This window comes from Sphaerodactylus townsendi, linkage group LG03, assembly GCF_021028975.2.
Source record: "Sphaerodactylus townsendi isolate TG3544 linkage group LG03, MPM_Stown_v2.3, whole genome shotgun sequence".
NCBI classification, from domain to species: Eukaryota; Metazoa; Chordata; class Lepidosauria; order Squamata; family Sphaerodactylidae; genus Sphaerodactylus; species Sphaerodactylus townsendi.
The window spans coordinates 80,375,386-80,400,838 of record NC_059427.1 but is presented as its reverse complement, the minus strand read 5'-3'; the positions used below and the strand labels follow the sequence as shown (position 1 = coordinate 80,400,838).

The following is a 25,453-nucleotide window of genomic DNA, read 5'->3' as shown; positions in this document are numbered from 1 at the left end:
AGTGTTGAACACATCCATATGGATTGATGTGTTCAAAAATGGTGTGGCTAGGACTCTTCTCTTGGTTCCATAATTCCTCCAGTCAACAAGGATATTCCTTGGAAAGTTATCACTATTTTGCCAGCATCTCCTAAACCTGGTTGACTTTTACACAGGTGCCTCCATCATATACAAAAGTTCTTGTAAGGCCTGCCTGACATAGCACTATTTCGACAGACTCCACATTACACATAGGAAGCTGTTGTAAATGTTTTCTTCCCTTTTTATCATTAAGCATCATGACAGGGAAGAGGTGGAATTTGTTGTCCTGAAGGCTGTAAATTGAAAGATACAAAAAGAAACAAAAGAAACAAAAGGTGTTTGCCTTTTGTTTATCTAGATTTCTTAAAGCAAATGCATAGCTCATATAGTCCTTCTATATTAGATGGCAGTTGTCTCAGAGGGAGAAGGCCAAAGGAGATCAGGGGAAGAAATAAACACTGCTATGTTAGATCACCAGAAACAGATGCAACATTGTTACATTAGAACAAATGAGTCATTGAGGTAGAGATGAATGATGTGGTAGTGGTCAGTGAATAAACTTCTCTGCCTTGTGAATTGGAGGGCTTGCCAAGGGAACAAGGGGGTGGGGGGAAGCTGTAGTACACCATTGAAATCATGGAAAATGTGGTGGGGAAAAGCCGGCTTTTCTTCCCAGGAACAGTTATGCACTGAGTCCAAGAATTTGAACTGTGATGAATCACACCAGCAATTCTGATCTCTGTATCAGCACATGTTAAGGTGCTTGATAGGGATAGACCAAAGGAATCAGAAACATCTCAGTTACTTTTAGATAACTGGCTGCAGCACCCATAGTCCTAATCAGTTAACCTGCCAGTTTGTTCTTGTTTATGTAAAATATTTCTAGATTATCTTTCGCTACAAACATTGTTCTTGTGTTGGAAGGGCAGGATTCAGTTTTGAGGCAGGCTTCACTTCCCATCTTTCCAGACTTTCCAGAATTCAGACTTTTATAGTGGTTAGGATATGTTGCACCACATTTCAGCTTAATTTTTTAAATAGATGCTTGATATAAATTCTAAGAACAGAAATCTGGTGTGAAGTGCCTTAACAAGGATGGTGTGTCAGTGTGTGACAGATCAGAATCAAGAAGGGTGTGAAATTGTGCTGGGAAATGAGTTCTTGGTCTAGAGAGAGAGAAACAGAGCTCCTGAAGGGAAACGAGCAGTATTAGAAAAGGGCATCTCAGCTAAGGTTCAGCTTTCCTCACTCCTGTAGGACAAAACTTCGTCAACCTAAATTCCTTGATTGCAGAAACGCTGTTAGTTGCAGCTTCAGAATAACTTCTTGCTGCACACAAGGTTGTCTGTTGTGTGTGTGAATGCCGCCAAGTGGCTTCCGACTTATGCAGACCCTATTTTTATTTATTGATATGTGTACTCCCGCCACCATCTCCAAAATGTCCTGCCATTAACAGTCTTGCTCAGGTCTGCCAAAATAAGGGGCTTGCTCGACTGAGTCATTCCATCTCATATTGGATCTTCCTCTTTCCTTAATGCTGCCTGCAGCCTCTCCCAGCATTAATGTCGTTTTCAGCGGGTTTTGCCAGGTGCAAGGCGTACATGGTCATCCAGATGGCGCTTTAGAAACAAAACGACTCTAGCTCTTCTGACGTTTGGTCCCCGCCCCCTCAGAAGTCTTCCCTGTTCGGGCGGAAGTACAGCTAGAGGCGCTCAGAAAGAGGTCAGCTGACTCTCTTTTTGGCAATGGCTGAGCCGGCATCATCACGTGGGCAGGGAAAGCTGTTGTGTCACATGACCCGTCGCAGGAAGGGGCCACGATGGAAAGAGAGAGTCGGTGAAAGCGGAAAAGAAACCAGGCCGGTGGTAAGGAGGTGGAGGCTGGTACGTGGATGGTTCATGGTACCCGGATGGAGGAGGGGTGCGAGAGATTGGCAGGAGAGGAGCGGGGCTGCTAAGTGGTGGAGGGATGTTGTAGTTTGGGTGGGTCGGTGGGGAGTCCTAAGGAGGGATCCTAAGGAGAAGCACTGGGACATGGTTAGGGTTGTGTGAATGCCTGACCTAGGCACTGACAGCTGGGACAGGGAAAGAGCCACCAGGTGGGTGATGTGCTGTGCTACCCTCTCATAAGGTCCCTGTGTGTGTGTAACTGCTGAATAAGTGGCAGGTTTTTAAAGTGCAGATTTGTGTCGTGTAGGTGAATTGGTGGCAAATGATGTGCCAGCCGAAGTTTCCCCAGTCACTGTTATTAAAGGTATAGGAACTTTCCAGGTTGTGTGGTGATGGAGGCTGACAGTTGAGGGGTATCATTGGAATGGGGGTGCTTGCATGTGCTGTGGTTGCATGTGTATGCATAATGTTATGTTTCAAAGAGAAGAGAAATGTTTGTCTACTTCAGAAACCAAAAAAGCATGGTTTGAAACTAACATGAGCTATATTTGTGATGGAATGAAGGGGGGTGGGGTAGGAGGTGCACATACATATGACTTTCATTATATATGAGTACAATAAATTATTTTGTTCTCCTGTGAAGAGTGTTCTGTGATCCACTGGAAAGCATGACACTTGTGCATAACTTGTACTACAAAAGAGAGAATGAAAGCTGTATGTATTTTGGGATGTGCAAATTAAAACTATTGAGAAAGATTGTTTTTGATGGGGGATGGTTACTAGGTTATCTATCAAAAGAGGAAGATGCAGCTTGCTTAGCACACAAGATGGTAGTCAGTCATTTATTTATGGTTAACAACCAGTAAAACAATAATTCATAAAAAGCCAAATTCCAAATTATCTACAAACAAAGAAATAAGAAAATTAAAATATAAAATAGAACTTATTTTGACATTCCTCTATAAGAACTAAGGATCTCCTATCCACCTGCTCTCCTATATTTATTTACTAAAACACAAAACTGGGCTACATCACTGGAAACTCTTTGGTCCTTACCCAACACAAATAGTTCAGTTTCCATTTATTATCTTTTCCAGTCCATTCACAAGACAGTTGTTAATTTTTTTAAATTGTCAAATGTGTTAGGTTCTAGAAAGAATAAGAAAAAGGTAAGATATTATCAGGAAATTAATGATGCTGTCTTAAGATGAGTAATAGTGCATTGTAATAGTGCATTGTGATTGAGCAGTAACCCTAGGTAGTGAGCCTGCATTTTGTTTTATAAATAATTACAAAAGGAGAAACATTATATCAATGTGAGGAAGAACCCATTTGCTGCAATTGATATGTTAGGAGAGAATGAACAAGAAAAAAATGAGTAGACTATAGTAGAAAATAACTGAGTGATAGAAGAATGATTCATTTGGAATAGAATAAAAAACAAAAATAGTTGATCGAGTTACCTATTTTTAATTCATTTACACTGCACCTTTCTCCAACGAGTATTTAAAACAGCTTACAGCATCCTCTTCTGCTCTGTTTTATTCTCACAGTAGCCCTGTGAGGTAGGTTAGGCTGAAAGAGTGTGACCGGCTCAAGATCCCCCAGGAAGCTTCCATGGCACAAATAGGCATTTGAACCTTGGTTTTCCAGATACTTGTCCAACCCTCTTAACCATTACAGCTCACTGCCTTTTAATTAAAAAGTCCTCACGGTAGTGTACAGCACAGTAAAATGCAACAAACATCAACAAAAAGCTGCTAAAATACAGGAAGGGGGTGAGTATGGTATAATGGTTAGAGAGTTGGGCTAAAATCTGGGAGACTCATGTTGAAATCCCCACTTACTGGGTAACCTTGAACCAGTCATGTGCACTCTCAGCCAACTCATGCCTCACAGGATTGGTGTGAGGAGAAAATGGAAGAGAGCAGAATGATATAAGCCACTTTAGGTCCCCATTGGGAGAAAGGTGAGCTACAAAATTCAACAGTTTGTTTTCCATTTGATACAGTAACACATATGGAAACAATAATGTACTTTGACTTCAATGTGCCAAAAAAGGCTGAAGTCCAGAATAACCCTTAGAGTCTGACAAGATTTTTAGCTATAAGCTTCTGAGAGTCAATGTTTTCTTTGTCAAAACTGTGATTCTTGAAATCTTATATCCTGAAAATCTTACTGGTCTCTAAGGTGCAACTGCACTTGATTCTAGACCAGCGGTTCTCAACCTGTGGGTCGCAACCCCTCAGGGGTCGAACGACCCTTTCACAGGGGTCGCTTAAGACTCTCTGCATCCGTGTTCTCCATCTGTAAAATGGATAAATGTTCGGGTTGGGGATTACCACAACATGAGGAACTGTATTAAAGCATTGCGGCATTAGGAAGGTTGAGAACCACTGTTCTGTACCAACATTTTACATTCTACCCTCTGAAACTGTGACGAAACTTGTATGACTATTATATGTGACAGCGTGAAGGTATATTGGTTGGATATCTTCAAAAAAATCTGTGCACACAAAGAAGCTCACAATCTCTCTCTGCTGCAGCTCTCCAGTTCTCCCCTCATACTGTTCCTGTGTCCTTCCCCTGCATTCCTCAGGAGCATCATCTAATAATACATTACTTATGCTGATATAAGCATGTGAGAACTACAAGGAGCCTGGAGTGCAAATAAAATAAAGCCTCTCTTGTGCTCTGAAGTATCAGCTGCCAGTTTATTAGGCCGTTCCTAAGGGTAGTTCCAGACAGCTTGTTCAGCAACCTTGAGTATGAAGTGAGACATTTGCGTAAGCATGCGCAGGCTTGTGGCCAAACTGGGACCTGTACATACGTAATTCTTTCATCTCCAGGTGACCCCTCTGTTTTGCAAATTTTTCTCCTATCTCAGATTGTAATCCTTCGTCTAGTACTTTTCCAGATTCTACCTTCTCTAGTGGTTTTTCTCGCTGATTGCAGTGGAATTGGTCTTATGCTTCCTATTTCTCTGCAGTCTCTAAGCTAGAAATGCAGAAGTTGTATCATTGATAGAGCGGATGAATTTGCTGCTTTTCAACAGAAAATGGCACTGAAACTTATTGGTGGGCAATTGTTATTCCTCAAGGGAAAGGAGAATAGAAGAGTCATGTCCTCATTTATCAGACTTTCCCAGGGAGCCTGTTTTACAAAGTGGGGGCTGCAGTGGGAAAGGCACAGGCTCTGGCTAAAGCCAGTTGGGCTACCATAGGTGAGAGAACTGCCAGTAGGTGGCAGCTTGAGGCCTGTAACTGACTCAAGAGGATCCTATGAAAGAGGACCCTTTGGATTCATAGGTCCTAAGGCTACCATTTGGAACCATGTAAAGAGTCCAAGTGTGGGCATCTACTACTCAGTTTGTTCGGTATAAACCTTAACATTTTTATAGTTCCTGAAGACATGAGAAATTATCACCAAACTTGCTAAAACTGTTACTTAAAACAAACAAACAAACAGAAGTCCTCTCTTTATTAGTCCTCGCTAACGAACACTACTTTATAAAGTTCTCTTCTACAGTATTTTTCTGTACCAGGAAGTAATTCTGTCATTCTGGGGAAAAATTTGGAGTGGAATCTGTTCTTATCCTTCCACACACACAAAAAATATGTTTTGGAAACATGGGATGTTATTTTGGGACAGATGACATCAACAAAAGGAACAGTTAGGACATTATCTAGCTGCAAGTACAACTGGGTTTAATGTAAAAGTTAATATGAGAGCAGTGTTGCTGTGCTAACTTTCACGTGTATTGACACATTCGGACTCTAATTTGAGTTTAGGACATTTACCCAGAACCAGTTTGGGGGAATTAAGCTCAGTGGCAGGGGGAAATCTCTTCCCACTTCCACAGCCTAGGTACGTTGGAAAATAGACCCACTTGCCAATTGGCGGCAGCAGAACTCATGAGTTAGGGATCTTGGCTTGAATTTTCATCAAGCAAGTTCAAAGTGCCTCCAATATGCTATTAGTAATCACAAAACTTTCAGAGCTTTTGCAAACCAAGTTTTTGAATGTATTGAAGGAAATATATAGGGGTACAGGAACTGAAAAGCATAAAGATGGTGCAGTCGTTGTGTTCAGAATGACATGCATATGAGAGGAAAGAGCAAGTGAAACAGAGCCAGGCCTGTGGCTGAGTAAGAATTCTGCACCAGAAGATGGCTGCAAAGGGAAGTGGGTGATTTAAAGACAAGGAAAGGAGAGTGTTGGGGGAGGGGGGAGCGAACAGAGTTCACGTATCTCCAGTATTCTGAGTTGGGTACAGTACATTTATTTATTAAATTATTAAATTGATTTTAATTATATTAATTATAATTAGATATCTTCTCAGTTTTTAGTGTTACGGGTTTTTCAGCATACCAAGATAGTTTTATGGTATTGCTGTTCATTCTGTAAATTGCCCTGAGCCAGTTCTGGGAGTGGCAATTTAAAAAATTGAGTAAATAAATAAATAGTCTATTTAGGTTATTCAGGAGTTCAGTGCAGGTGACCTTTAGGCAGAACTTCCAAGGATCCCAAAGAAATAGTAAGAAGACCGGTCAGTTCCAGAAGAGAAAAGTGGAGTTTCCAGCTTCTGAGCTAGCAGAAGGGGGTCTTTCCAGAAAGGTCACACAAGGTGATTGCATCTAGGCAGGACGGAGGCTTCACCCATGTCTGAGTCAGGTTGGGAGGAGACATTCAGGCAAGGTCAGTAAAAGTAATCAAGCCCACCTGGTAATTGGATTTTGTACTCAGGAAGACTTGTCCTTGCTGATGAAATTGACATAGATAGATGCCTGGCTTTGCAAGCCCCTGTGGCAATGGGTGTCCCATCAGTGAACCAGTCTCCTGCCCAAAGTTTTGGCCTCTTGTTAGCATAGCCTGAGGTGGGTCTTAGCCTTCTCTAAAGTGTGGCATAGCTAGCTCCTAAAATGGCTGCTGAAGCTAAATTAGCCAAGAAGGAGTCAGAGCAGACCACACACATCTGGGAAGGGGGTCCTGGTGATAGCAGAATTATGTGGTTTTAAAAATGGCTGGAAACTGTGAAGGGGAGAACAGTAAGGCCTTTGCTAGATTTGGACTGGCTTCTAAAGGCTAAGTATCACTGCCCTAAACTAAATGATGGAGAGATAGGCCTTTATTTTTCATCTTCAGAGGCACATCGTAGACCTTGGAAACAGATGCCATCTGCCCACACTCTTTTTGGAGTCCAGAGTGTACTACTTATCTTGGTGGGAGAAAGCTAATGTGTGTGGTACGGTTTGCTAACTTTGAATTCATGTTCAAGGTAATGGTAACAGATAAACAAAATAAAAGTAGATCTCTCTCCCCCCCCCCCGCCCCTTTTGCCTTGTGGATGGGGATAGTGTGGGTGTTGGACTTTGACATGGTTACACTTTGACACTCATTGTAATTATAGTTAAGTGCTGATCTCAAAGCTCTTCATTGATTTTGAGTTTTCCTCTGATTGTGCCTCTGATGCAACTCACAATGCAGGTCAAGGGGTGTGTCACTATATAATGCTCCCAGGCACAACCTGCTCAAGTATTAGAAGCAGGGCAGTCATACAGCAGCAATGTCGTGTCCGACAAAACCTCAGGCAGAGAATGCAGCAGCAGGAGCCCAAGGAGTTAACCTTGAGTTAACAGGGACCGTAGTTTCTCCTGTTGCTTCCCATGCAGAAACAATGTCTGCCCGGAGGTTACGCAGTGACGACTACGATGACTACAGTTCGACAGAAGTTTCTCCAGACAGCAGCCCCCAAGAAGGCTTGAGCGGCTTTTCCTCCCCATCATCCTACCAGCGGTTTGGAGAACCGGATGGGACAACGTAAGCATTTTTGTTCAGAGTTCATGTATGTTGGCACATAAGCTGTTTGCTGCTAGCGTGGGCAGACTGCCTACATCATGTAAATACATTTCAGGATATATTTATAAAAGAACTGATGTCTGTTTGTGTATGATTGAACTCACTGGTGTTAATTGGGGGGGTAAGCACAACAGTGCCCTGATTCTTTAATCTGGAAACCATTTTGCTCATGGACAAGTTCCTGTACCAGACAGACCTTTAGGGAGCGTGCACTGAGCCAGTCAGGAGGTAGTTTCAGATCATCTAGGTACAGAACTGGATCTTCTTCTGGTTCCTTATTCCCTCAGGAAAACAATGGCTTGCCAAGTGTGCACTGTTAAAATATGTGTTATCCCTTCACATTATTCTCTCCAGGCTGCTCTGGACATGGAAAACCTATTCTTTGCCTGCACTTGGTATATTGAAAGATTATCATACCCAAATAATCAGTTTGTACACTCTCACTTTATGTGTTGGGTCACCTGGAGCCTCGAATTCAGTTCCTGATCAGTAATGGTTCTTAATCCTTCCTTTAAATGAAAGCATTTCTATCTCCTTTTTGAAAATGAATTTTTGATGTTAGATTAATAAGTTCTCATTGTATTGAACACCTGCACCCTTCTGAAATCTCTTTCACTGTACTTTTAAGAAGCTGCGGGCTGCATCCTCTGCCTGGGAAGAAGCTGGATACTACTTTCTAGGACTCAGCTGACTTGAAAATAGATGTAAGGATGCATCCTGCAAGGGGCTTGATCAGTGATCCCCAACATGGTGCCTAGCAATAAGCATCTTGGCATCTTTTTTGCTTTTTCTTGGCAAAGCTTCTTTTCCCCCAAAGCAGAGACCTGGCCCTGGCTTTCTTCCACCTTGCTTGAAGAGCAGGTGTTTCCAAAGAACTCAGGAGGCATCATCTTTGTGTCTGCAGGGAATGCTCATGCAGAGCAGCTGCCTCTCCTGTAGAGGAGGGCTTGTAACATCCCTAAATTCTGTGTTTGGCTCCAATGCTCCAAGACAGCTGTTTGCACAACCCACCCTTGAAATTTGGAAAGTGCTCCCAGGGCTGACAAATCTGAAAGTGCCAACAGAGCTTGATGGTCTTGATATTTTTTTTATTTGACTTCTTTTCTCAGATGGTTTCAAACTTTAATACACCTCTTGAAAGGGAACATCGGCACAGGCTTACTGGGGCTCCCCTTAGCTGTGAAAAATGCTGGCATTGTGGTAAGTTGTCTGCTGCTGAATTTAATGTATTAGAAATGTTGGGGATAAGGCAGTAAGTCTTGGTTGCTTTTTATAGAAGCTGGTCTTGTTTTCTTGTTTCATTAAGCTGGTGTATTTCTCTATGATACTTGTCCTGATGGTTCAGGGAAGAAGAGTTTACCATTCCAACTTACCTGAGTAATTACAAAATGATTGGCATCTACTAGGCTACTATTTGTACTCTTGGTTAGCACAAAACCATTGCTGAGTGACCAAGAGTCCTAAATTAAGCTATGGGCTGTTTGTGTCCATTTCTGCGTTCCTCCAAGGGATCTGCTTCTGCAAACCAGGCAGATAGCAATGAAGTTTGTGGGCATACATGAGGATACATAGGGGCGGGGGTGCCATTCTTGGGCTTTGTTGGAATTTGCTAGCTCCACTTCCAGAAATCCCTGTGCCTACTCTGTAGTGAAATGGTCTTTCTTCCATGATAAAAACCTACAGCAGTCCCACCATTTCTTATATAAAAGCCCTGGTGTATCTTGGGGAAATAGTAAGCATGTGGTGAGAATTTATGCATTGAACTAAACACATTTCATTGCAAGGCAGTCTGGTTGCCTGGCTTGCTTTGAAAGCTATTGCAGTATTCTGTTTCAATCTAGGATGCAAGCAACATTAAGAGCAAAAAGTTAGAAAGCATGTGCTAAGTGCTGTTTAAACAAAAAGAAGGCAGCAGTTGCAGAGCAGTTTCTAAGCACTACATTGATTAAAAACACCCAAGCTAAAGATAGTTTCAGTATCCTCTTCTTTCTTTGCTATGGAAGTTCCAACCAAAACCTGTGTAGCCTCTAACTACAGGGAAGTTGTTTGTACTTTACGTAACAGCTAAGTTTATTAAACACTGTGTCTATCATCTGTGTAATTATTTCATAGGTCAGAGGTTTGTAGGTCAAAACTTAAGTGCACTTTCTGAAGTTAGCAGTATACAATGTCTTAATTTTCTAGCGTGGATGTTAAAACTCTTTCCACTATATTAGGTTCCTTGAGACATGTACTCAAGATCATATAAGTTACAATTGAGTAATGTTAAATCAAAACAAAAGTATTTAGTTACAGACTTCAAGGCAAGAAACTAAATGAAGCGATTTGCCATTTCCTTCATCTGCAACCCTGATAATCCTTGGTGGTCTCCCATCCAAATCTAAACCAGGGCCAACCCTGCTTAGCAGATGACAAGAATGGACTAGCCTGGTCTATCCAGGTCAGGGCCTTTTAGTGCTAGATGCTGTAAGCAGAGTTATAATAAATAATCCTTGGCCACAGGCTCTCAAGCTGGCAAACCAGGTGACTCAAAAATGAAAACAATAAAAAGAGGCAGCAACCACAGTTTAGATGGTTAGAAGGAAAGGTTTGGGCATGGTCCTGCCAAACTTAAGCTTTTTGGCATTTGATTGGTGTTAATACAGAGGAAAGCATGTGCTAAACTCTCCCAACAGGATCGGTGAGACTAAATGGCACTTATCTTGGTTCATAACCCATGTACTCACATGTGGTTTAAACACTTGCTTATAAGAGGTGGATGTTGGTGCCTCTGAAATGCTCTTCACAAACATTTTATAACATATGCCCCCAATTTTCACCCAGTTAGAGGTGCTCAAACTAATTTTGAAAAGAGAATACTGTGGAAGAGGATTTGAGAAGAAAGATAAGGGACTGAGGAAGAAGGAGAGATAAAAACCAAAGGAACTGAAATTGGATCCAGTGAGGAAAGACGTGTATTGAAGGATCTGGTGCAGAAGAACAAAATTAATTAGAGTGAGTGTAACAAAGAGTCTAAACCAAAGCCTTTGCAGTAGAGTGAAACTTCAAAGAGTAACTTGCAGTGGTGTCTAAAAGTTGGGATTACAGAGGCCCTTTCCACACGGGCCTAATACAGCTGCTTCGCAGCCGCACCGGCCTCACGCCTCCCAAGCAGCGCGAGGCCGCTGTTTCCCAACCTTGCTCCCCAAGCGAGGTTTTTGGGAAACAGCGGCTTCCAACCACTGCCGTGCAAATGGCAGCGGCTGGAATGCGCCATCACTCCCCCCTGTCCCAATCGACTTACCTTCCTTCGACCATCCGGTGCATCGCTGAGGCCTGGGGACACGCTCCCGCTGCCCTGTGACTCCGGAGCGGTCCCCTGGCCTTGGCGACGCACTGGACAGTCGCAGGGAAGGTAAGTCAATCAGGCGACGGCGCAGCGCGGCACCGTCGTCCCAGTAGTTTCTGGGACCGTTTGTGCAAATGGTCCCAGGGGTGTTGGGTCGGCGTCATGTACGCTGACCCAACCCCCACTGTGGCCGTGCGCAAACGGCCAGAGATTCATGAAAGCTTGTCTAAAAGGAGGAAAAGAGTGAGTTGGGAGACTCAAGGTTCTGTATTTTGGGAAAAGGTAGAGGGAAATGAAGTATTATCTAAAGTAAAAGAAGGCTCAAACCACAGAGTGGGCAACAGAAGATGCCAAAATGGCAACAAAAGGAGATTGCAAAGAGGAGGCAGAGATTAAAAAGAGGATCGTTGATGTTTTGCAGGATGTGTGTTTCTAGATCTTCTTAAAATGTTTGAAAGAAATGTTGCATTTCTCATGTTGGCCGCAAGAGGGCACTCTTCATAATCTTCCCCTTTTTGCAATGTTTAGATGGGCCCCATCAGTTTGCTTGTGATCGGAATAATTGCTGTTCACTGTATGCATATCCTGGTGAAGTGTGCCCATCATTTCTGCAACAAGTAAGACAAAAATACCCAACTCTTTCTGTTTTCCCTGGCAGCATCGTCCTCCTTTCTGTTTTCCACCTCTAGCCCTTGAACAGATGTCAAACTACGTAGCTAGTCCTATATTTCTAGAACATTGTTCTTTCATTTTCTCCTGCACCAAACCTGTGAGATAGTGATGAAAAAAAAATTGTATTTAGGGGGAACTGAGGTCGACAGATGGCAACTTGCATCAAACCAGTGAGTTAGGACTGAAAAATTACTTATTTATTAGGGACATTGCCGTTTACAAATGGCAGCTTGCCCAAGCACATCCACAGAATCCTAGCTAAGCTCTTATTGAAGCCAAATACATCTACTGCTCTGTAAACTGGACTATGCTGTGATTACCTGCAACAGTCACCAGAATGGTTACTGGTACTGTTCTGATCTTCTAGGACAGAAGGTAGAAAACCCATCCACTTTTCTGTGTGAGAAGGAAATCTTCATTGCCTGGAAAGGAAAAAGCCAGGGTAATGCCAATTCCACCCTGTTCCCTTGCTCAAGACAACGGAATGCCTTGTGCAGCAGCAATGTTGAAGATACTTTCCTTTTTAGAACGAGTGCTTCAACCCCCCCCCCCACACACACACATGATCACAACCATTCATGTCTGTTAGACACACTTGTGTGTGCACTGTGTGCCTGTTCTATCCTGTCTGCCTCCACTTAATTCAGTGTTTTGACATCTAAGCACAGGCCTACATAGATGTAAACATCTCAGCCAAACAGAAGCTTATCTGACTTAGATCTGCTTTTCTCTGTCTCACGTGTGGGATTGTACTGTGGAGAAGTGGAAGTGCTGCAGGGGGTGCATGAGAAGCTTTCAAACAGTAATGCTGTTACAATAGCTGTAGGCACACAATGTGTGGCAAATTTGGCTAGCTCAGATTCTAACAAAGGTACAGAGTCTTTCAACTCCACCTGGAGTACATGCATAAGAAATGACTGGTGCATTTTTCTTGTGACTCTTGAATGTCTTGCTTAGGTTAAACAGGAAAACAGCGCAGATTTAACATGATGCAGAAAAGTGACAGAAATGTGCCTATTCAGTGGGGCCTTTGTTGCAATGCAATATGCTTTCTCCCCCAACAAATAAATCTATAGCAAGTGGATCAGCATATTCAGATGTGCTTTTTCCCTTCCTCTCCAGACACCAAAAGCCGTTTGTGGATTATGGAGATGCTGTGATGCATGGACTGGAAGCCAGCCCCAGTGCTTGGCTCAGGGATCATTCCATCTGGGGAAGGTATGTGTCCTGTTTCCAGATGGTGATGTATGGTCAGGCTGAGTAGTGCCAGTAGCATGTATGAGGAAGAGAATTTTAAATGGAAAAGTGGGATGTAGCTTTTATAAAATAAGAGGACTGATTTGGATTGTTTCAAATAGCAGTGGAAGAAACAGATTTTATTGGAGGGTTATCCTAGTCAAGGTGGCAGGAGATCTTTGTATAACAATTCAAAGCAGTGGGGGGGGGGGGGGGGCTCAAAGGCCCAGGTTTATCAGGGTTTTTTTCCAAGAGAGAAGGCATGTAAACTAGAAGAGGGTTAAATCTCCAGAGCATCTTCCCTGATATGGTTTAAGATTCCTTGTGGCTGCTTTAAACAAAACAAAAAAAAAAGAACCAGATCCTGTATCTCCACCATCTTGTCAAATTTGACTACAAAAGTCAGAGATCTTTAGATAATCACAAGACTCTCTCTCATTTCGTGAATGGGGAATACCTACTTTCAAACTGGCATGTTTAGCGTGGAGTTAACCGGGAATCAGCTTATCACTTGTATGCATCTGATGGACAACTAGTTACAGTTGCTTAGGGATACTGTGTTTATTGCAAGTTCTTGCTGTGTGAAAAACTTCACCAGAGCCTTAGAAAGCATTAGTATGCCAACTTGATAGCTGTAGTGTTCTAGAAAAGCAGTATTTTTAGGCTTGTGGAATTGTCCCCTTGTTTCTGATCCTTTAGCAGTGCCACTGGTACTGTTACACATTTCTGGAACCATGAGAGCTAGATATGTTATGTGAGTTGTAATGCTAACAGGCAAAGCTACTGAAATATGTTAGATTATTTCAAATATGCTGAATTGTTACAATAACTTCAGTCTGCAAATGGCATATCTTTTTTGTTCTTTTCAGGCATGTAGTGGGTTTTTTCTTGATTCTCACTCAGCTGGGGTTTTGCTGTGTGTATTTTGTATTCTTAGCTGACAATCTGAAACAGGTAAGATTTAAATACAATTTTATTCTTTGTTAATTCTCTGTTTTATGTCCAGCTGTAATTCTGGATTATTCTTAAACCTCCTATAATTCAGTAAAATACAAAGCATCCAGAGTTGGGGGGAAAAGGGGATATGTTTCTCTTGGTCATTTGCTTCCTTTTTGTATGGGACTGGAGCTAGCCTTCATGTCATGGTGATTACTTTGTTCTGAGGTTGTGCCCATGTATGTTTCTACTACCTGCAAAATTCCTTACAATTCATAGCTGCAAAAAGTATGTTGCTTACAGCATTATTCCATTGATTTCAATTAGTTTAGACTGTGGAAACTCAGTAGGGCAGGCAAGGGAGAGATATTCTGCCAGTCGTATGGCAATGGCAATAGTTTTAACCTGACCTGTCTTCCTTCTCTTCTTCTGGAGGTTGGTCCCTCCTCTTGTGCTATTGCACAGCTGCCGGATTAGAGCATCTTCCCAAGATGACATCATAGCAGTTAGGCACAAAATGTAGGAAACTGTTTATTAGGAATTATTTTAATTGCATAAATGTGGTTTTAAATTTGCATTTATATGCATTTACATTCATTCATTTATTCATCAAATATATAGGCCGCCCTCACCCAAAAGGTGGACAACAAAAATAAAATAATGTAATATATAATTTAATTTTTAATACCCATAATACTAAGTAATAAAACCTTCAGGAACCATTTAAAACATAGGCAGATGGCGAGAGAAAACCCAACCCCCTCCCTCCTGCAACTGAGCCCACTGGAGGCCAGGTACGATCGCGTCACATTCAACCCGGCTGGCCAAATGCCTGGTGGAATAGGTCCATTTTACAGGGCCCTGGTTTCTCTAGGGCAGGGGTCTGCAACCTGCGGCTCTGTAATTTGCCTGCCAAGAATCTTTGTTCTGAATTGAGTTTTCTAGAAAGTGTTGCAAGATTTCTGAGTATTGTCAGACTGGAACTCTTCCACTATAGAGCAAAAAGTAGTTTCATTAATTTTCCTGGGCTTCATAGAGAATTAGTAGTTGTTTCCCATGCAGTCAGAACAAGGGTTAGGTTATCTCCCGAGTGAAATCTGGGTTTTGTATTTCAAATATTTCATTTTTGCTTTGATGTTTGAGAGGTAGGAAGCAAAGACCCTCATGCAAGAACTTGTGATAGTGTACGTGGCTGTACAAATCTGTTTTGTTTGTTCTAATTGGCCAGGCTTCTTCAAAATATGAAATCAGTACAGATTGCAAAATAAGTACCCTGTTGATAAAAGCACATGTACAAAAGCCAGATATTTTTAAAGGATATAAACCAGTTTTCTCTTTTCAGTAATCATTGTTATTTTTTTAAAGTGCCCTACTTTCCTTGTTGACAAAGCTGGCATCATTGTGCAGAATTCCTCTTTCTTTTATTTACTACTTCCTTTCTATTAAATGTTATCTAAGCCACTAAATACCACAGATAGATTGGTTTGCAGAACTGCTGTCTTAGTCAGAGAGGATGTAGCCTCCCTCTTGGCTATGAAATACCTGGCAAGGGGATTTAGGGTCAGTCGTGTAAGCCAAGGTGAATGGGGGAAAGGCATATATACTTGTTTTAAAATCTTATTTTACAAAATATATGACCTTCCTTTCTGCCCCAAGGTGGCTAACAAATTAAAACATACATAATCAAATCACATAGTTTATTTAGAGTCAATATCCAATAATAACAAACAACAATAGTACCAAATGGCCACAAAATAATACAATACGAACAATTATACCTGTAATTATGAAATTAATAAAAATAAACTAAAATTGATCATAAATTTATAAAATAAATTATAAGTGAAAAGTTGATTGCAATCTTAAAATCATAAAATTTACAAAAAATAAAACCACATCTTAAAAACCATCCAAACCAACCAAAGCAAAATGAGTAAACAAAACAGACCTTTAAAAACTATTTTAAAAATGGGCGAAAAGGGAGGACCAGTAAAGGAGCACTAGATGAAACAAAGTGTTCACACTCTAGCAGAAGATGGCAACAGGAGATAGGTGAATATCCCTGAGGATAGAGTGTTAGAGTTTTGGTCCTACTACCAAGAAGGCCCTCTGAGGATGACTGCAGTGTTTGTCTGGGCTCATAAGGAAACAGTCAGTCCTTCAGGTATGTTGGCCGCAGACCATATAGGGCTTTGAAGGTCAATATCAGCATCTTGAATTGAGCCCAGAAGCAATCTGGGAGCCAGTGTCAATGGAACAAGGCTTGAGTGATGCGGTCCTTACAGTCTAGTCCAGCCAACATCCACACACAGTAAATGTGGAGTTCTGGTAGAATGTGGAATTTCTTCGGCTTTTTGACAGATATGGCAAAGGGAAGCAAATGTGGGGATTAAAGATCATTGACATAAAGTATGTACCCACATTGCTTAAAACAGATGCTGCACTGTGTAGCCATCATTTTCTGGGATTCTCCTGATATGCATATCTTTGGCAATAAATGTATGTCTCGAGTTACTTTTGCATCCAACTTTCAATGTTGTGTGCTTGTTACTGGTGCTTTTCTCAGCTCCTTGGCTGAAGATGAACATTTGGGAAGTGGTCATTATTCTTTTCCACCCACCTCTTTCCAAGGATTGCCTCTAATGTAATGCTTGCTGTTCCCATCCATAACTTGTTATGGCCTTTTTGATTTCAGCAGAGTAACCAAGGGGCTTTGAATGAACTGTTATTCTGGGGGTTTTTACTTTTTTTTTTTAAAAGAAAACTACACAGTTGAAGTTTTTAGCCACATTCAAAGCTGGCTGGGGGTGGGGGGAGAGATCCACACTGCTGGATGCCATGTGAGACTACATCAGCGGATTTACCCTTTCCGGGGCACATGACCGGGCAGAGGGGTGGATCTGCGATGCTTGAATGCAGTGCAGAATGCTGTGTAAGCATTCCCGTGCCACTGCCGTCACTGGTGTAGCAGGGGCAGTCCAGAGGCATAGCCAGGGGAGGGGCCAGCACTAGTTGACTTCTACCTGCTGTTGTCTCTGCTACGTTGGGGCCTGGGGCTTTGGATTTATGACACCTTTTTGGTGATGTATGTCCATGAAGTCCAATGGGCACTTTCTGGCAGTCAGGAGGCTCTTTTTGGGGGGGTCAATTTTGCCTCCTCGCACCTCCAAAAAGCCCGCTTGGAAATGATGGAGCAGAGCAGCTGCGGAGCCAGGTCTGGGCACCCAGCCCTTTGGATGGGACTGTAAGATAGCCATTTTAACTGTGTCACTCTCAGGGAGGCACAAAATATGTGGGAAGGGAGCTTTCAGTTTGGAATTGCATCAGAATTCCGAATGAAATGGGGTGGGGTAGAATTGCACAAGGTAATTTTCCCTCTTTCATTCAACACTCAGTTATTGTCTGAATCACAAATTCCTTTTGTTGTTGTTGCATGATTTGCTTTTCTGATGCACATCTTTCATTCAGCTGATCAGTAATGCCCCAAACATCTCATTCTTGTACTGTACAGACAGTAAGTCTGTACACAGCACAGTTAACACCAGGCTAGTGAATTCAAATACATAACTCTCAGCATTTCTGCCTTGGCATTTAGCTCTGGTTTTTTTCCTGTGACTTTTCACGTGGGTTGGATGTGTCTTGAAAGCAGTGAAGGTATTCATTCAAACTGCAGTGAGGACATGTGCTAGTGTTTTGGACAGTATCACCTGGATGTTTTCCTCCTGCTGCTTGTTATCACCTCAGCATTTACCCACTGAAATCAGTGGGTGCTGTTCCTTCTTTCCTGCTGATTCTTCCCTCTTGCATGGACTGCATTGCCTTTGCTACTCAGAGGCATAGCCAGGGGAGGCAAGAGATTTGTTTGACCCTTGAGATTTTCTCTGTACATTCACCATGGCTTTTATAAATAACTTCTTTTAAAGCCAGCTGTTGTATGCCCCATTTTAATGTTTGCATTTGCCCCAGATAAACTTGGAGGATCTCATCATCATCCTGCAGAACAAGGAGGTGCTTTTCCTTCCTTCTAACATAGGGAGAAAGGGAACTCATTCATTCAATAAAGAGGCTTCTTCTGGATTGAGTAATGGGAAGGAAGTGGAGGTCTTCCAAGGGTGGTCTGCCATAGGTAAGGAATTCAAATAGCATTCTGCAAAGAGGCCACCCACCCATTAAATGACTTAATGTTACCAGAGAGTAAAGTAGTCAGTTTCTACAGGGCATTTTCTTTGAATGGGCATATGAATGTTTGACATCTCCTCCACCACTTATGGTTCTCTTCGACTGAGATGTGCAGAGAGAAATTTGTCTGTTCCTGTAGAAGGCATCAACCTGCCTCCACTTTCCCAGAGAAATACCAAGTGCTAATGGTAGTTCATGACAGCTTTACGCCTCCACTTGAATCTTCATACACTTCAATAATTCCACCTTGAACTCTAATTTTTCATTAGCTATAATCAAATAGCTTTTGATCCATCATAATGTGTGGGTCCAGCTTTACACAAACATGTGAAGCTGCATTATGCCATGTCATTGATTCATCCAGCTGGAAATGGTCTATTCTGACTAGCAGTAGCTCTTCAAGACTGTAAGCAGAGTCTTTTCCGGTATGTGTCCTACCATAGATATATCTTCCCGAAAAATCTACTGCTTCTACTCCCACTTCAGCAGCCTGAACCTGCTGCAGAAATAAAGCACTGAACTTTAAAAATGCTGTTGCCGTATTGCAAGGGTTCCCTACCTTCTTGACCTTGTGCCTATTTCTAGAGATTTGAGACAGGCTAGTGAGCAAAACCACAAAACGACTGTCGTTGGGAGCAGTTACAAAAGCTAGAGAGGTCCCAAGCCATTACAGATACCCTTTTATAACTGAGGCAGCTATTTTGGAATTGGTGCTCATCACACAACCAAAGGTGATGCCTCTTGGGATCTTCCTAAAGTATCATGCTTCAGTAAAGTACAGATAAGCCATGAATGGCTCTTTGTTCGGGAGAAGTTGGTGCCGGGAAACACATCAGTGCATAGCATGTTGCCCATGGGAGCCACATCAGGGATGACTGCTCTAATCAAGTTTGTGATGACTGGTTGTTTAGCTAGGAATCTATGTTCTGGGTTAGCTGCTGGTAGTAACAAATGTGTCCCTTTTATCTCTCAGGTCTGCTAGCGATTCTGATTCCTCGGCTGGACATCGTCATCTCTCTGGTGGGCTCTGTGAGCAGCAGTGCACTAGCCCTGATCATTCCGCCCCTTCTGGAGATTTCCACATACTACTCCGAAGGCATGCATCCCGCTACCTTGGCCAAAGATGTGGTGATCAGTCTCCTGGGTTTCATTGGATTTGTGGTGGGGACCTATGAGTCTCTCTTGGAACTCATTGCACCAGCAGCCCCCAATGCCACAAGTGCCTTACTGTGACATCACTTTCAGTTCTTCATTGCCATTGAATATTTCCCCAGCCATTTGGTCAGATTCTTGGTTCTTCCTCTAGCAGCTCAACTGATTTTTGTCCCATTCTGCTTTCCGAGCATCTGTGTTCTGCAGCCTTAAGGACCAGGCTACTGTGGGAAAAGGGAGCACAGGCTTTTTATTTCTCTGGCTTGATAAGGCCTGAGAACCCTCATGATGTGGGGATTGGCCTCTGGTTGTAATGGAAATACCGCTTTCTGTTCATCTGGGAACAGACACTAAATAGTCTGCAAGGATTGATTCTTAGTTACTAGATTTCTGGATTTAGAGAAATTAATGTGTGGGAATTAAGAATCTCATAATTCTGAACAGGTGGATTTGAGTCCTGTAGCACCTTAGAGACCAACAAGATTTTCAAGGGATAAATTTTCAAGAGTCAAATCTTTGTCAAAAACAAGTCAGAATTGAAATCTGAGTCTTTTTGTTCCAATCAGAAGGTAGGAGGCGTGTTGTAAAGAATGCAAAGGTACAGTGTTCTGGTCACCCTTATAAAAACCTTTAAGCATATTACCAAGCCTTGAGAGGAAAGACCCCCCCCCATTCCCCTTTGGATTCTGTTCCAAAGCACTTCCACCTGATTACATGAAGCTCTTACTGGGTACACATCTCCATGTCTATCTTAGCAAACAGTGTGATCCGGAAATGGCATTCAGAAGTAGTGGCCAGTGCTGAGGAAAGACAGACAGGTAGCAGCACTTAAAGGAGTTGGACTTCTTTTGCACAGGCATTTTTAATATTTGTGAGAGAGAAAGAGGCCAGGAGAAGATCAATTGTGAACATTTATGCAGATGCTGTATACTCTCAAGTGTATGTTTCTATCTCGTCCATTGTGGTCCCTATATTAACTGTCTGGAAATGGTTAATGAGTTATATGCCCCATAAAATGGAGGCAACGTCAGTCAGACTGTGTGCAGAAGATGGTCAGAAGAGAAGTAAATCTAATATTCTTGATTAAATAGCTAATACCCCAGAGGACAGAGTCAGAATTCAAAATGACCTGGACAGATTAGAGAGCTGGACCAAAACAAACAAAATGAATTTTAACAGAGATAAATGTAAAATACTACACTTAGGCAGAAAAAATGAAACACACAAATATAGGATGGGTGCCACCTGGCTTGACAACACTACATGTGAAAGGGATCTGGGTGTATTAGTAGATCACAAACTGAACATGAGTCAGCAGTGTGATACGGCAACCAAGAAATCCAATGCGATTCTGGGCTGTATCAATAGGAGTATAGTGTCTAGATCAAGGGATGTAATTGTACCTCTCTATTCTGCATTGCTTAGACCTCACCTGGAATATTGTGTACAGTTCTGGGCACTGCAATTAAAGAAGGATATTGACAAGCTAGAACGGGTCCAGAGGAGGGCAGCCAAAATGGTAAAAGTTCTGGACTCCATGCCCTACAAGGAGAGACTTAGGGAGCTGGGTATGTTTAGTTTGGTGGAGAAAAGGTTAAGAGGTGACATGATAGCCATGTTTAGATATTTGAAGGGATGTCATGTTGGTGAGGGAGCAAGCTTGTTTTCTGCTGCTCCAGAGACTAGGACCAGAAGTAATGGATTCAAGGTGAAGGAAAAGAGATTCCACCTAAACATCAGGAAAAACGTCCTGACATTAAGGGCTGTTCAACAGTGGAATTCACTGCCTCAGAGAGTGGTGGAGTCTCCTCCTTTGGAGGTTTCTAAAGAGAGGCTGTCAGGAGGGCTTTGATTGTGTGTTCCTGCATTGCAGAGGATTGGACTTGATGGCCTTTGGGTCTCTTCCAACTCTATGATTCTGAATGAGACTTCCCAGTGCAAAGGTCATCAAGTTAGCAGAACGATGCATGTTGGAGTTGGGAATGCACTATAGAAAGCGATTTTTAAAAAGAAGTAAATTTATTTGCAGTTGTGTATTCACAGCTGGGGATGGTCAGTTGCAGGATGCAATCTTCCATCTTTTTGGTGAAGTTTGCAGTAGAATTCTCCTGCTCGCTTGCTAAAAAAAAAAAATGCCGGGCAAAGTGGAAACAGTGATCACACAAAATCTAGTTTACGGGGGCAGAAAACTCTGCCCCTTTTAATTTTGGTAGATACTGGAACGTATTATTTCTTCACTATTTTGCTGCTGTAAGCCATTACAAATGGCTCCTATTTATAGCCTGGGGCAAAAGAATACAATTTTAAGTGCCAATTTGCTTTGACAAGGCCCAAATAATGTTGTCAAAAATATAGGTCTTACCTTGTGCTAGATATATAATCATGAAATAATAATTTGCATGTTAACATGTTAAGCTTCAGAGCACAAACAGATCAAGTTTTAAACTTAATTTTGTTTCATTGTGTGAGCTATGGCATTCATTTATTTGTTGAACCTACCATAGTCCAGCTTCTAAAGTTCTAACATGCATATAGACTGAACTGAGATGCCTATCTTTTATTCAGTAAGCCAAAAGCTTCTGAGCTTGGCTTCCCAGTTTTAAAAAAAAGAGCATAAGGTCAGTGGTGTATTGTCCAAGAGGACAGGTGGGATCAAATGACCCTGGGCACAATAAATCGCCCCCCCTCCTTTCCCACACTTACCTGGTTCAAAAAAGCTGGATCAGTGCGGGGGAGGCGCCTAAGGACAGAGCCGGCCTGCTGCTGCAGTGCCCATCCAAGCCAACTCCTTCCAGCAGCCGGCCTGCTGCTACAGTGCCCATCTGAGCCGCCCCCACCCATGAGCACAGGCGCTCGGAGCAGGTGTTGTCCCCGGGCACCATTTCACCCCAATATGCCTCTGTAGGAGGTAGAGCTTCTTTGTTGGAGCAGTCAAGCAATATGGCTGCTTCATACACCTGTGACAGAGAAGTTTGGACTTCTTATAGGTTGGAGCAAAACAGCCAAACATAGTGCTTCAATGTTCATAGTTCCCGAACGAAATAGCTTCATTCAAGTATGGGTAACTTGATACAGGATAGTGTTATTTAGAAGCCAGTTTCCCTTTTAAGAATTTAGTATACTCTGGCTTCAAATAAGAAACCTGATGAATATGTCTATCTGTTAATACTGTTATTAAAGAAATGATCACCATCCCTCTTCTCATCCTCCAAAGTGCTCATTCAGTGCATTTTACACTTTTAAGAGCACATCTCTTCCTATATGGTTTATGTCAAATTTTATTAGTGCTTAAAATGCTTGCAAAAAGGAAAGGAAAAAAGATCAGAAACTATAGAAAGTGCACTTAACATAAGGATTCCCAGTCATCATGTGTGAGAAGAAAAAAAATAATCAGTTGCTCTTTAATGCACATACTTAAAGTTCCAACCTAACAACCACTACTGATGAGTAAGACTTTTCTCTGTTAAGGTTTACAATAATAATCCATTAATCTTCAAAATCACTAATCATTTTACTTTTTTCTGTTTTACCAAAGTAATCCATCAACAAGTTCCAATTATCCAAAAATTTTACTAAACCAATTTTTTAAAAGTAATGAAGTGAGTTTGGCATCTCCCCCAACTCCAAAACCTTCACCCACCATTCTTCCATTGCAGGTATCTCTGAAGAGTTCCATTTTTGTGCATAAAGTATTCTTGCAGCTGATGTCATGCATAAAAACAAGGTTCCATTTTTTTTCTTGAGAGATCTGTCCATAAGTCCCAACAAGGAAGCTTCTGACTTCAATTCTATATTCATTTTAAAAGTCTTTTGTACTATTGAATGTATTGACCTCCAATACTCCTTAGCTTTTTCAAAAGTCCACCATGAATAGTAAAATGTTCCTTCTTGGTGTTCCTATTTCTGACACTTATTAGAAATGTTTTTGTACATCTTCACTAATTTTCTTGGTGTCACATACCATCAATACATCCTTTTATAAAAATTCTCTTGTAGATGAGAGCTCAATGTAAATTTAAGATCCCTTGACCACATATTCTCTCATTGCTCTATTTGTATATCACACCCAAAATTAGTGGCCCATGTTCTCATGCATCCTTTCACTTCTTCCATTTCATCTCAACAGTAATTTGTACATTTTTTAAATAATATGTTCATCATTGGTACATAATTCCATTTCAAATTCAGTCTTGGTATTTTCAAAACCATAGTGTTTTATCTAATTTAAATCTCCCAGAGATTGTAAATAAGGGAACTAGTCACAAGAAATGCCTCTTCTTACACAGGGAGGGAGACAGGAGGTTCCAGGCACCCAGGTGTAAAGCCAAGCAAATTCATCACATGCTCTGGTTGTTCTTGCTGTAACATTGGATTGGATTGAGACTAAATATTCAATTACTGGAATGGAACTGCCTGCTTCCCCACTCCAACTGCAGGTCAGTGATCTCCATCAAATCCTGTTCTTGCAGGATAGACTAACAGCATGCAGGGGACTCTGCAGTGGGAATGGAGAATCAATGGAAACTGACGGTTCAGTCTGGATTCAACCTATTACCATTTTGCTCATTCCAGAACACCTGTACAGATGTTACCAAAGCATAATCCTGCTATATAAATAGGTAGAAATTAGGTCCTGTGGTGCCAACACAAGTAGATCAAATATTTGCACAAATTTTAAGTGACGTTACCATGATACTGACTCAGTGGTATATTCACACAAGAAGTTTCCACATTAATAATTTATGAACTGGCATTTAGGTTGAACCTTCTTTTATAGATCTTTGAATCAGCCTGTTAGAATAGTTCTGCCACAGCCAACAGGTTTAAATTTCTGAAGTCTCTCTCAGGGCAATGTAGGAATGCAAGTATAATCCGTGGTCATGAATATTTTCTGTTGTTTTATGGAAGAGAAACTGAAGACAACCATTATATATTGAGGAGGAGTAAAAAAAAAACCTTGCACCTGTGTATTGTAGGAGAGTATTGAGTTTTTAAAAAGAGATGTATGTAAGAAGCAAGAATGGTGAGATGGTGAAACAGTTCTTGTAGAACTTGCTTTGCCTTCATGTTGCTGTAGAGCTCATCTCAGTGCTATGGCAGGGGAGGGAGAAACAAGCATGCATATAAACTACTGGAGAACAGCAGTCATGACAATTTGGGTTGGGACACTATTCCCCTGAGTTTCATAGAACTTCCACCACGTAGAAGTTAGGTAATGCTGCCTTGTATTAGCGGAAGGTATTGGTGTCAATAGTCTAGCCCTTCACATTGCATCCATGCCATTAATATTATGCATTTGCTGCCATAGAATTTAGAAACAAACGTTTGGCTACAAGTCTGTAATTGTCTTAATCTGTCATTGTTAACAGTTCTGTAAAATATTTATTCTGATTGAACTCTGTGAGTATTCCTTTCAGCAAACATGGCAATGATTCTGGATTCCTAAACAATTAACTGCTTTAACATCCTTTCCTAATGGGGAAAAGTTATGTACATAGTAACAGGTTTATTTCTACTTTAACATCTACTGTTGGTGATAGGGGTGATTGTGCAGTTTTGTATGTTTCCAGGAATGCATCAGTCTTTGGGAGGTATGTGAGATACGAACTGTCCCGCTTACTTCCATCTAAAATAAAATACTGTAGAAATAAACTATACCTTAGCAGCACGGAACACTAATAGTAGTTCAGCTTTATAGAACTGAATCCCAAAAAATTGCCCTATATGTTCACTGTCTGCACCTTTTTGCAGGAGAAAAATAAGACAAGAGTCCCTTTACTGTTTTCTAGGGAATTGTCACCAGATAATTTAAAAACTACCCTCTCTCTAGTTGAATGTTAATCCGTTTTTACAAGTGCAGACTATGTAGTTGGGCATTTTATTTTTACTTTGACAGTAGATAAAAGGGAATTTCAACCAAATATGTGCTTGGATATTTATTTATTTATTAAAAATGGCTGCAGTTTTGCAGCCTGTTTATAAAATTCACATTGCAGCTAGGGCCTTCCTCAGAATTTTGGGGGAAGAAACTTGTTAACCAGCCTTCCAGCAGTGGCTCCAGCATGAACCAAACCTTTGTAGTCTGAGGCACACATTTGCTGCTCTTTCCATAGATGATCATGAAGAGGAAAAAGTCTGTTCCTTGTGCAAATCCAGTTTTTAGGGTTGATTTTAAGCCCTG

General features: G+C 41.6%; 1 protein-coding gene across 1 annotated transcript; it reads left to right on the top strand.

The window, feature by feature from the left end:
• The first annotated feature begins 1,814 nt into the window (after positions 1 to 1,814).
• LOC125427810 (proton-coupled amino acid transporter 1-like) lies at positions 1,815 to 20,473 on the top strand. The gene is made up of 8 exons (XM_048487364.1): positions 1,815 to 1,904; positions 7,583 to 7,730; positions 8,879 to 8,969; positions 11,626 to 11,714; positions 12,892 to 12,987; positions 13,875 to 13,959; positions 17,908 to 18,067; positions 19,094 to 20,473. The coding sequence occupies exons 2-8, from the start codon at positions 7,588 to 7,590 to the stop codon at positions 19,351 to 19,353; spliced, it is 924 nt and encodes a 307-aa protein (XP_048343321.1). The 5' UTR covers positions 1,815 to 1,904; positions 7,583 to 7,587; the 3' UTR covers positions 19,354 to 20,473.
• The last annotated feature ends 4,980 nt before the right edge of the window (positions 20,474 to 25,453 follow it).

Excerpts from the sequence above, each read along its gene's own strand:
- LOC125427810 (XM_048487364.1), top strand. The coding sequence starts at position 7,588 with ATGTCTGCCCGGAGGTTACGCAGTGACGACTACGATGACTACAGTTCG. Across the intron at positions 12,988-13,874 it reads GATCATTCCATCTGGGGAAG|GCATGTAGTGGGTTTTTTCT; the intron begins GTATGTGTCCTG and ends TGTTCTTTTCAG. Across the intron at positions 13,960-17,907 it reads TAGCTGACAATCTGAAACAG|ATAAACTTGGAGGATCTCAT; the intron begins GTAAGATTTAAA and ends CATTTGCCCCAG.